The sequence below is a fragment of the Ischnura elegans genome, chromosome 9 (assembly GCF_921293095.1).
Source record: "Ischnura elegans chromosome 9, ioIscEleg1.1, whole genome shotgun sequence".
Lineage (NCBI taxonomy): Eukaryota > Metazoa > Arthropoda > Insecta > Odonata > Coenagrionidae > Ischnura > Ischnura elegans.
The window spans coordinates 28330514-28343423 of record NC_060254.1 but is presented as its reverse complement, the minus strand read 5'-3'; the positions used below and the strand labels follow the sequence as shown (position 1 = coordinate 28343423).

Sequence of the window (12910 nt, the reverse complement as noted above, 5' to 3'; positions counted from 1 at the left end):
CAATGAAATAAGGGAGAACGTAACGATCGGAAATATATCTCTTAACTAAATTGAATGAAACGGACCTTACATTCGTTATTCGAACGTTATGGTCTTGTTAAGAGGACACTTGAAATTTGGTTGTATAGGGCCGATGGGTGAAAGCCAAGAGTTCATGGGTTATCGTATTTTCACTCCATCTATTGTTGTCTTTCGTCGATCATTGGTCCGCCATCTCTGAATGGTCCATCCTTCTTCCCCCTCAAGAACGGTATTGGAGTGGCACTCACAATAGTGATGGTACCGGAGTTCCCCAGAATCTTGGATATCTCCCATCTCCTTCTTGGTTACATATTTTAGCATTACTCCACCATTTTAGGGAACCTTTCCCTCACTCAATTGGCTATTGCGTTTAGAAAAAGGCATACAATATTTTAATGTAAAATATTCCTAATAAATGGCTAACTGCAATACAATTTCAATACCATGTTAACTTTTAAGCGAATGTTCTACCTTATTATAACATTACCCATAAAAAATGGTCATGAATATTCCAAACTGGTGATGTTCAAGCAATATATGTTCAAGAAATTTTCCAAGATTCTTGGAAGTTAATAGCTTCAACATGCAACGCAAAAACTAAACGGGACATATTTTTCAAAGTTAAGGTAGGGTCTTCATTATGGGAAGAATTTTATTTAACTAAACACTATTTAATACCAAAGGTCCAAATTGGTTCCATTTTTCCTTGAAAATTTTCCGTTTAAAGAACTTTCTTTATCTGTATTGTATAGCAATTGCACAAAGAAATTTTTTTTGGTGCAATAGATTTTTAGCTTGTGCAGCATTCGTTATTAGCCTAACTTCCTTTATTACCATTCTTCTGACTTTCAAGATTCTCTGCCACGTATGCCCTACAGGCTTTACAAACAAGTGATTTTACAGTTTGAAGGTAGACAAAATTTGGGTAAATATCGAGCCTGTGAAAACACGATACGGTCTTGTCCATTGCGGCATGAAGCTCAATATATTAAATTCACCTCGGCATAAGCTTTACTAATTTTATAAAATATTTAAATAAATCTCAAGGGAATCTTGATTGATCCACATTCCCTTCAGAAAGAGACCAGCATCGGTCGGGAAACGTTGCGGCCACCCAAACATTGACGCGTCGACGTAGCCCAAAACTATTCATTAAAAATGACGAGTACCCGCGAATTTTTAACAAAGAATTGTTACAAAATATTTTAATTAAGATTGTTAGATAGTGAAATAGTTGAACAAAATATTGAATTATTGAATGGAAGTTAATGCAGTTGAAAATATGATATATATCCCTTGAGAAAGCGATCAGCATCGGTCGGGAATCGTTGGGGCCACCCAAGAATTTACGCGGCGACACAGCCCAAAAGTTTTTATTCATAACGACATATATTGTATGCACCTGCCGTGACATATAACTTAATTATTAGACGAAATGCACCGATGTAAACAAAATCATTGTGAAGTAGCATACGTTTTTATCTTCTGTGTGAATGAAATTTAATATTTATGAGATTCCTACACCTTTAATAGTTAATTACTAAATACAGAAATTTGATAGGTCAATAAATTAATGAAGAAAGTAACATCATTGTAAATGCATTTTTAGGCAGCACACTGGAGAATTACAGTAAAAAGAAAAGTTGCAAAAAGAAAGTTATTGTTACATGGGTTTCTTTTAATGAAAAGACTCAATTTTTATTCGTAGCACAAATATTTTTCATCGTGAATAGTTTGGATGAAAATTAACATTGCGTTTCTTCCTTCATTCTGGTCTACTTCATTAGCAGGAAACATGAAATTGTACCTATGGGGCTCCATCCCTTACATCTGATTTGTCTCTTGATTTTCTCTGCTCTTATTCCTTTGTTTGGTGACTCGATTATTTCATGTAACTACAAAGGGTTTCCCATTCTTTCCCTTTCATCTCCTCCGGGACCAATCAGCTCTTCCCTCGGTATGTCATTCTCACCTTTATGCTGCGTCAACGCTTTTCAAGTCGAGGTGTATCGCAGAGAGCCCCTCACACAACGCTACCATGCAACACTCGACTACCCAACCAGGCACCATCGAAACTCGCGTTATCAGGCCCTATACCCTCTTGACGTCTATCTGTTCTCTCCCCAACACTTTCATCCCTTCAGCCTGCCTTCCACCCCAGTGGAAGCTGCATGCCACTCTTCAAATATTGAATCACTTTATCCTCAACCGTGATGTTTATCATGTCCTTCCCTCCCTGATGCCTTCGTTATCTTTTCCTTTAGAATATTCTTCGTTTTTTGATCACCGTTTCATCTTTTTGCATTTGTTCTTTTTCTCTCACCTCGCTATTTCCAAATTTTACATCTCTACTGCTTAGGAGTAATGAAAAATATGCCCAATCATCTTCACATGAGGATTAATTTGATAAAATACTATTGGCATTAAAAATAAGTTTCCATAATAATAATTTTAATTCTTACACATCATAAATAAGTATTATGTTCGTTGCGGGCTAATGAAAAATTAAATACTTCATATATTTCGCAGCCTAAAACTCTACATGGAACATTAAATGTTATACAATTCAAAAGCTAAAAGTTGATACAATGTTAAAATTTTATTTGCCAATTTAAGAGAATTATATATCAATTCTGAAGAAGCGCAAAGTGTTTAAAACCGTGCTGAAGGAAACAATATTAGGCTAGTTAGCGCCGTATAATTATGAAACTATCCACAAGTGCGAACGAAGTGCAAATATGTCACCAAAAAATCAATATACGCCTTGACTGGAGTGAAATCCCTGTCCCTTTATTAAGAGGTAGCATTTTTGTAGTGATTTTTTTAAGTCTTGAAATGAGTGAACTGTCAAAAAATTGTTGGTATAGCTACTTTAGCCCTTTATTGTAGCTTAGACTCCTCTTCTTTAGTTATATCACTTATATAATAAGTTGTCTATAGTCCACATGCGCCTCTTTCTACTGTCACTCACACTACCTGGTCTCATGAAACAATATCGAAGTGAAAAATTCATCTCAAATTCATAGTTGAAGTCTATCCCTATACTGCTATCGTTCTCGCTATTTTTCCTGCCTTTTTTCCCATTTTTGGTTCGACACTTTCGAGTGAGTTCATTAAAACAGGGTGATGTTATTCGACTCGTATTCACCCATCCATGCTATTTTAATTGCTCCGTTTGGAGTTCATATAAATGTTATTTCACTTAATGCAAATAAGGGGTTGCCGGGAATGAACTTGTATCTTCCACCATGGTATATAAATATCTTGGTAAATTCAACTAATGCTATAAAATTCGCTAACGTTGTTGGCCTCAGTATGTTTATGATGTAAGTAGTAGCAATTCCATGCATTAAAAATTATATTTTTAGGAATCTACCATGGCACTTCTTCTATTATGAAGAACTAGACTGAATATGGTACTTATACACGCCACCTACTCCCTATTCTTATTTTCCCAACATAGTTTTGTGAAACTTCGTAAAATAGTCGCATCAAATCTTGCGGTATGAAAAACCTATTGATAACTTTAAAACTACATCTTATTTTATGTGCTTCCTCCTCCATTTTAAGTCATTTGAATAAAATTTTGCGATACACCACGAGTTTTTGATAAATTGGAAATCATGGACAAAATTTCGTTATTGCCAATATTAACTCTCAGAGAATGGGAGGTTGGGAACATTAGTTTTTCTATTAAATCGGCTTTATTTTTGTCCGAAAAATCAAACTAAGTCTTTAATATGTTTCTCTTGGATTCTATATCCATTTTTTTGTATGTTCTATTTTCTAACATTGCCTAACAGCCATTCAACTTCCAATCATCAGTTCACGAACGCAATGCTCGAGGTATCATATGTTATACGAAACAGAATTACATTTACCGTTGGCTTTGTTGCATAGCATTTAGGATAACACTTATATTTTTCCAATGAATATGAAATATGTTTTTATAAATACAAATTTTTGTTACTTATTTATGGTGTATACTCCTGTCATACCAAATGAAATGAATATTTAACTGCCAAGTATTTTCAACTTATCTCTCAAATCTAATGCCCGTTGAATGGGTAAATGAATGTTTGAAGAGAAAATGAGGATCTTTTATGACATTATTCTAGGAAATTTACATATTTTAACCAAGGTTTCCAAAGTAGAAGTTCACCAAACTTCATCTCTGACCTACTTGAGCAAAACTGTATATTTCAAAATAAGAGCAAACAGTCAAGAACGTTCATTTGGTAAATCAAGACCATTCATCTGATAAAAGTTATGCATTCAGCTCTTTTGTGAATGCCATATTAACTGAGCTAAAAATTCTTTGTCTCCTCTATCTAAATACCTCATTTATGGTTTTTCTCGATTGTAATCCTGTTTTCTTCTGTCTATTAGATATTTATTTGTCACTAGGAACCAATTTTCGTATTCTTTACATAAGGTATTATGTTTCTTTTTTTATTTTGCGAGTTATATGAATTTAGCTGAAATTTTTTAGTATCTTCGTTGATTTCTTGCATTTTGCATTGCATAAGATCAAATTCTCCAAAAAGTCGCATTGAATTCGAAATAATTGTATCCGTTTTCCATCCATACAATCGTCAAGATTTATATGCTTCATATTATATGCGCACATTTACAATTTATTATGTCATTCGTTAATTTATTCTTAATTTTATCTGGAGTTTTTTAGCTTATGTTATTTACCATCAGGAGTACAAGTCGGCAATCTTATGATTTTTTTTCGTAGCTCTCGAATCAATTCGCGAATCTTTGACGAGCTATATAATTCTTCTGTTATTCACCTTTCCACCTGTTCATTAAGCCATATCATATGTCATATAGTATCCATATATCATCCTAGGCCTTTTTTCCTTTCCACTCAACTTCAAAGATTGTTTCCATCTGTTCATCAGGTGTAATGATATTTTTAATGGAGTTCTCAGCTAGATAATTCAAGGTTTTCAGGAGACTTCTCTTTTCTCCCATTCTTCTCGAAACGTCCGTATCACTAAACCATCTACTTTTTGGATTTTGTCACTCTCCCCCATCCGTTTTGATATCACGCTTGTAAATATATGAAAATATAAAAAAAATAAGGCAAGAACAAAAATAAGGCTGACTTTTATTGCCCTTACATAAGATATTCAACTGTTGATTCATCTCCATCCACACTTCAATTCACGCACTACAAAAGCCTTGGGCTAATCGACCGCTGGATATGAGGATCAATATCTTTATGCATCCACGCTGCAGCTCCTTGCCACCCCTTCTCCCGCTAATTTCACGGATTCCGCGCTGAATAAGTGGTGTGTATGTCGCAGAACATTTCTTCGGAGCGGTGCTAGTGTAATAATATGCCGACCTATAGATCTTCCCATCGATGCGATACATCCGATACATCCCAAGTCATCGATATACATTCTATGACAAGGAGTTCAAATTTATTAATTCACATTCATCACCCCAAAAACAACCTATTTTGCCATTACGTCGAAGAATTTAAACTAATAACAATGGGTGACCTAAAAAAATCATACCCTGGTTAGGGGTAACGAGGCGAGACTCGATCCCTCGACCTTCAGTTTGGCAGGCAAGGACTGTATCCCGCCGTCATTGAGGCCGGCATTAACTTTGTTAATTTCACATGCATGGTTATATACGACCAGTTTTGTCGCGATGCAATATCCTCTTAATCAGACCAGATTTTCATTTAAACATTATACAGTTTCACAAGGTCACGCCCCTAACTATTGATTTTAGTCTGTGACCCCTTCACACATATCTAGCAATAGGCTAAGTTAGTATAAGATGGTATTTTATGTACCACTGAGCCATTATGCTCTAAAATAAAAAAACTTTTTTCGTTGCCTAGTTAGGATTTTTGAGGAAAAATTAAAAGGAACGTGATTTTATGCGCTGACTTGCCCTGAGTTTTGAAGCTAAAAATAAGTTAATTTGTTTTCGGGTAATTTTATAATGATAAATATTTCCTCGTTTCAAATTTTGGATTAATCTCACAATCAGTATGTTTCATAGAAAATCAAATTTGAAGACTTTGTGGGAACATCTTTTATATTAATATTTGTAAATTTACCGATTATATACGAAAAATATCAAATTACGGGAAACATTTCGTATGCATAATGTTTTTTTTTAGGGGAATTGTTTTGCTGTGATTTAAATTACATCGAACGCCCATTCGCAGAAAGTTAGCAATTCACAATTATGCGAAATAAATTATGTGGTTATTTGGATTTTATTGTCGTTTCAAGAAGATTTTTATTTCAGTAACGATTTAATTTAAAATACAGGCAAACCGAGCAATGGTTGAGTAATCTAACCGGAGTTAAAACGCAGAATGGGCACATACCAGCGACGTGATAACTGAAATATCCTCAAGTTTTTTATAAAATTAATTCCATAAGTTTCTGAGCAAAAAGTGAGTCTCGATATCTCATAGCAATATATAATATAAATTCTACGTGTCGATGAACTTGACTTTTTGAAGGAATGTAATCATATTAAACGTTTTTCACAGTAGTATGGCATTGTTGAATGAATACACTTGTTCGAACATGACATGGTGTGAAGCTCATCCTTATACCAAATTGCCTCCCTTTTCTCGCTGCTCCCGAGCTTCTTTGAACATTGGAGTGCGTCCCACGTGCGTCTCGGCAAAAACATGCGTCCCTGTTCGCACAAAGTGGTCTTATCAGCGACACCTCTATGCAAATAGAATCCCCAACCATAAGCCTCGGAAGCCTCTCCCACCTCAACGCTCACGCCTTGCATTAATTCCCGTGCAAACTTAACCTCGCTCCGGCAGCTCACCAATACGGTGCCATCATAAACATGTCGAAACTATCAAAAACATTGGTGTAGGCACATTTTCACGTGGAATAATCAATTTTTTTTATTGGGTACAGTATTAAAAATTAGTTTTTTTGTGACTCCTATGCACCATTTTGAAAGTTCCCATTTATGTTTTGCTAGTTCTTAAAGTGAAGGGTGTTATTATAATCCCCGGTTAGCATAAATATTGCACATAACTCTTGTATCGAAAGGCTAAAAGTTGCGGAAAACTAATTACTCTTATCAATATTCGGTTTAATTAGTGGGCTGAATTGGGAAAAAAATATCAAATTTCGGTTCTGCGCTCCACAAAATTTCAATCAGGCAATAAAGCTGGCCCTTTGTAACAAGCAATGGATTAATATGGTACCGCCATTAAAAAGGAATTTTTTACTATGCTGCGCAAAACATGGCGTTATTTTGTTTTCGGAAAGGTTGAAGAATCATTTAAAAGTTCAACCAAGTTTTTATCTGTACTAATGACATTCGTCATGCTTTCTTTGTCAAATATTGGTTTTCATTTTTATTTATGACAGAAGTGCATAAATTATCATCTACTTAAGGCTTGTTTAAGGCATTTACCTAGGGTTGTACCTGTTAATAGTCGTAAAAAATAGATATTTTACTGGCAAAAACTTGTTCCAAAACCTCGGTCACTGTAGTAAACAAGCTGAGATATCAAACCGTGTACTCTTGTTATGATGCTCCCTGGTTTACTCGGGCACCTTTAAACTTGCTTCAAGCCTCTGTCTTTGTCTGGGGTCACCTCGTTATTGGCGGAGTCACCTCAGCAATAGAGGTCGGCATGAAGAGGCCTCGTTACGTTTCTGTGGGTTCGACCCGAATTTAGGGCGGACGAGGACATATGCATATTTCTCCATCTCCACCACCCTCTTACGACATTCAAACCATACTACCAGGGGTGGTAGAACCCCAGTAGGGGATGCCTCACCCCCTAGACCCGGTCGTCTCGGGCCTCGGGCCCTGGAACGGTTACCCCTTGTAATTGCGTCAGCATATGCATCGCTGCCCCTTCGGTGGACTGTCATCTGTTTGTAGGTAGCCTAAAATGACTGTTATTTCCGTGTAAGCACCTGAGAGCATAGTGGTCTGAGGAAGATAGTGTGTGCTTTGGCCTCTGGTACCTTTCCTACCGTGGCCTTATCTGCATTTTATTCTTTCGTCTTGTGAACAATTCACCGCCATGAAACCAATAATCCCCGTTTTTACGTTTAAATATTTTGTTATTTATTTTATTCCATCTCACCATTAGTTTATTTTTTGAGGTAAGCTAATATTAAAACCTTTTTTACAGTTTTCGATGGTAAAATTAAAAATAATTAAATGATGATAAGCAACTAAGTATTGAGCCCTTACCAGCGATGTTTTACTTTTTCTGTAATCATGTTCACTTAAATAAAACGATTATTTTATTTTTCGTTTAGCTTTAAAGATTTTGATCTCATCTTCTACCTAGCTAAAGTAGGAAACATGTAGGTATCACATATGATCCAAAAAGGTATATGCATAAAAATATATTACCAATAAACTAAAATAAAGGACTATTTTTAGCTAAAATATTAACGTAAAAAGTTTGTTTTAACATTTAATACAAAAAATATAACTAAGATTTGGATTTATGGAATCGCCAAGAAATAAACCGGTAGTCAATGACTGGTCGAATATTGTAACGAAGTAACCATCTTGCCGCCGAAAAAAATACTCTGCAAAATAAATAAGCCTAAGGGTGATGAGAATGTATGGAAATATTGCGAAATAATAATGAGTTTTAATAAGATTAGCCATTTTTGAGACTGAAACATTGGTAAATAAAAGGTAGGTATTATTAGAGGACATACGTTTCAGTTCATGACTTTTCAGCTGGTAGTGAATGAAGTAATATTATTAAGTTGTTAAAAAGAAAGTTTTTTAAGGGAATTGATTTGAAGTATCAAAGCTGTGCTCAATGAACTCTGTATTCCTATTTTAAAAACCTTATGCAATTAGATGGCATTTAAAGAGGATGTCATGGGTTTTTCTTTGAGATTTTTGTTAATTTTCCACCTTTTACCCTGAAAAGTCCCAATCAGGATGCCTGGACATATCCTATTCTTATGCGACACATTAAGCTGATAAGTTTCGTTTGCTGCATAACCTCTAGGATGTTATATTTCCGGGTAAAACTTCGCCGAAAATATTTTTAATGTAACGGTCCTCCTGTGATGTATACTTCAATATTTGCTCCTGGAAATGAGTACTTTTCATTTTTTATATTTTCAAAATTTTATGCAAGCCTTATTCGTGATTCAAATAATAACCGAATTCACATAATAACCGAACCGATTCGCGATTCACAAACGCCACAGAAGCCGAAAAAAGGTAATAGGAATACAGCACTCACAAATGATAAGGTGAAGTGGGTATCGATGGGAGATAAAGATAAGGGGGTGATATTGACTATTGCTTAAAACCAGAACTAACATTCTAGCATAGGTGTTCTAGCACTTGTACCAATTGTACACTATACTTATTTTTATCTTGACTTATTGACTTTTGTAGGAATTCATTGCTTATTGCATCAGTATAGTGAAAAAAAGTTACAGGTCGTAATCATGACATTATTATATAAAATGTTGAATTAAAATAACTGAATGTTGCCATAATTAATATCCACACGTAGGTTTTTACCCCTCAGGTTTTATCGACTGAATATGGTGAAACTAAGCAGGATTGAATTAAATTAAACGTATTGGATCATCTGCTTTAGTTCCAATGTCTCCATTCTTAGCAGTATCACTGGAATAATGGATACATTGAATATGTATGTTTTCTTTAAAAAGTAATTCAGCATGTTATTCTTTATTTTAAATGCAATTGCCCTAACTACTCACGAATAATGCTTAATCGGTCAAAAAAGAGTTATCAAATCAAAATATCTCATTTTCCCAGCTCTGCTGACGTAGGGAATTCTTACTTGACAATATTCCTTTTATTATGACACACATTCCATTATCTATGCCATTATAATTACGCATTGTGCATTCTTGTAATACCACTTTCTTTAGAATTTCAACAGTATTTATATCATCAGTACTAATATATGCATAATAATTCAACTAATTATGATCCTGCATTAAAAATAACTCCTACCTAATTCATTTGTATAATGGTATCATGGTATCTTTTCTGTTTTAAAAATAGTCTAACAATAATTATATCCACAAATTAACATTTCTATTGCTGAGCATATTAATCCGAGTATAGCATTGCAAATTTTGGGTAAAATAGCTCAAAACAAAGAGTCCGTCACAATTCACTATTCTTTGTTCTGATCTTAACTTCCTTAGCTAAATTTGCTCTTACACTCCAATGTGTTTGTCCAACTTGTTTAATTTTTTTATTTCTGTCAGTTGAAATTGAATTTTTGTCACTTCAATGTATGAAATAATTATGTTGTCATAAAACCAATTAACTATTATTTAGTATAAAAGTTTAACAACGATTAAATGTATGGTGAATTAATTGTTTTACCTTGCAAAAACACAAAGTGATGATTTACTTTACGTTACGTTACGTAATGTGAGGATTTTATATCAATAATCAGATGAGTTAATGGTACTTTTGTAATTTTTATTAATATGAGAGAAGCAAGTAATATTATTTTGAAGTATTAGAAGGGATTAAATACCACAAAGTCCTAAATGATTTTTTTTCATCAATACGAAGTTTTTTCATCAATAAACTAGGTCTATCGTACTTATGATGTAAAATTTTATCAGTTCACTACTACTAGCTACCCATATCTTATATATTCCTATGTATGTTCATCATTGGCGATTTTGGCGTAAATGTAACGCTCTTCTTTCTCTTCGAACAGAAAATAATGAGGAAATTAAGGATTACGAATTGTTGAATTTTGTATTTTACAATGAATTCATCGTTGAATTCATAATTTTTAGCCGTTATTAATTTTTGATTTACTTCATGCGGTGGCATGATTTCTTAAATTATATTATTCTTCTATTTTTACAATATGTTTGAACTTCTAACTGTTTCATTACTCTTTTTTTAATAATACTTTCAGATATTTAATAGTAGCTAGAGTAATTTCTTGAGTGATGTGCGATTAATTCATGTAGTGTTTTGATCTAAGCTAACCATGTGGTGGTGGATTCTTGTTCTCACTTTCTTCTCCTTCTCTTGCCTTCCTCTTCCCACTGCTTACTTCCGCCGCCCAGAGCAACTATTTTGACTGCGATTTCGACTGCGGGAGCGACGAGGAACTGGCCGCTTCTCCCCCGCCGTCTCCGCCTCCGACACCCCCGCCTTACCAGTGGGCGACGAACGCGGCCGAGGCCACCGCCTCCACGCCCCTGGTCGAGGGACTATACCCCTCCCTGGACCATCACCAGCAACCACTAGCCAACGGACGCCAAGCCAGCTGCTGCCTACTCTAGCCCTCGGCCATGCACCCCGTCGTTACCCGCGACCACGACGATCGTCCCTAGCAACCGCTGCAACATCATCATCACCACCTCTTTCCACGAGTGAGACGTTAAGGGGGAATCTTGGTAGGACCCCGCCATGACATCCTTCGGGGAGTGAACCGGTTGAATCATTCCCTAAAGAAAAAGCGATCGAATAGAGCTGGAAATCGAGAGAGAAATGAGCCATTCGATAATTTTATAGGAGCTGATTGTGATGCCTAAAAGAGTTCAAAATGAAGAAGAGGATACTGTAGTTGTTCCGGTTAATTTAATGAGATTTGAGGCCTTGATGCTACCGGCGAACTGCTCCGGACGCCTATGCTTGAGTAAAGACTTGCAATCCGGGCGGTTTTGATAACATTAGGTTCGAGTGAATCTGCTCGGAGCAGAGAAAGTCATATGGGGTTCCTCAGGTAGCAGTAGTTTCAGGCGAAGCAGGTTTGTGTAAGCAGTTCAAATCAAGAAAGGGTGCCTCACTCAATGCTTAAGTGCTTGTGCTCGCAGTAGAAGGATTTTGTAAAGAATTATTTCTTATCATTAAAGCTTGGAGTACATTAGTCCGAATTGGAGCAGTTCACAGTTCGTAAGGTTGCAAAAATGTGGCTCAAACAGAGGTTAAGTAGAGATTCTATCGAATAGAATTACTTTGCCGCGAATCAGTCTGGAGCTAAGAACTGCGAATCGGAGTAAATAGGACTAATATAGGACCACGACCAGCAACCACTGTCACACGCCCGCCAAGTAAGCTGCTTCCTACTGTAGACAGCTCCCTCCGCCTTCACGATTGACCTCACCGAATGTCCATTATATTGTATAACCATCACTACCACGAAAAATCCACAGATGAAAAATTATTCGCCTTGACCGGGACTCGAACCCGGATCCCTCGATTTCCGGCCGAGTGCTTTAGCCAGTTCAGCTACCCGGATCCCTCGATTTCCAGCCGACTACTCTAGCCAGTTAAGCTACCGAGGCGTCATTCATGTTTCCACAGGGGAGAATGACGCCTCGGTAGCTTAACTGGCTAGAGTAGTCGGCTGGAAATCGAGGGATCCGGGTTCGAATCCCGGTTAAGGCGAATGATTTTTCCTCTGTGGATTTTTCGCACTATTTGTGCATTGCGGGTGAATCCGTAATAGTTATCACCGTGGCTAGTCCCGGTATACTTGAATAACAGCACTACCACATTTTTCCATACTACAAAATATTTGGTTGCAATATATTTGTAAGACCCCACCATGTTACTTTGGGGTTGAGCTGGCGGAAACATTCCTGAGAATGGGCAAGCCGAGCACGAATGTAAGAACAAAAATCCCCCCAGAATTTTTATGAATGGTTTCTGAAGGCTATAAAGGCTTTAAAAGATGAATGTGATCTGGTAATAGTAGTGAACTAAAGGTATTAGACGCTGTGACTTCGACTCGACTTCGAACAATAGTTGCTCTTAGATAATAGTGAGGCAAGCAGGAAAAATACAGCTCAGAGATGGATTTCTTAGAGTTGGAAGTTTCAGAATGCTTATCTCTGGGAAGGTAAAATCGGATCACAGCGGA

At 36.2% G+C, this 12910-nt stretch overlaps 1 protein-coding gene across 1 annotated transcript in view; it reads left to right on the top strand.

The window, feature by feature from the left end:
- Nucleotides 1-12165, top strand: part of LOC124164909 — a 90673-nt gene extending 78508 nt beyond the window's left edge. The window contains exon 6 of the mRNA XM_046542139.1: nt 11109-12165. Within this exon, the coding sequence (XP_046398095.1) occupies nt 11109-11327 (219 nt within the window). The 3' untranslated portion in view covers nt 11328-12165. The remainder of the gene's footprint in view (nt 1-11108) is intronic.
- Nucleotides 12166-12910: the final 745 nt, after the last annotated feature.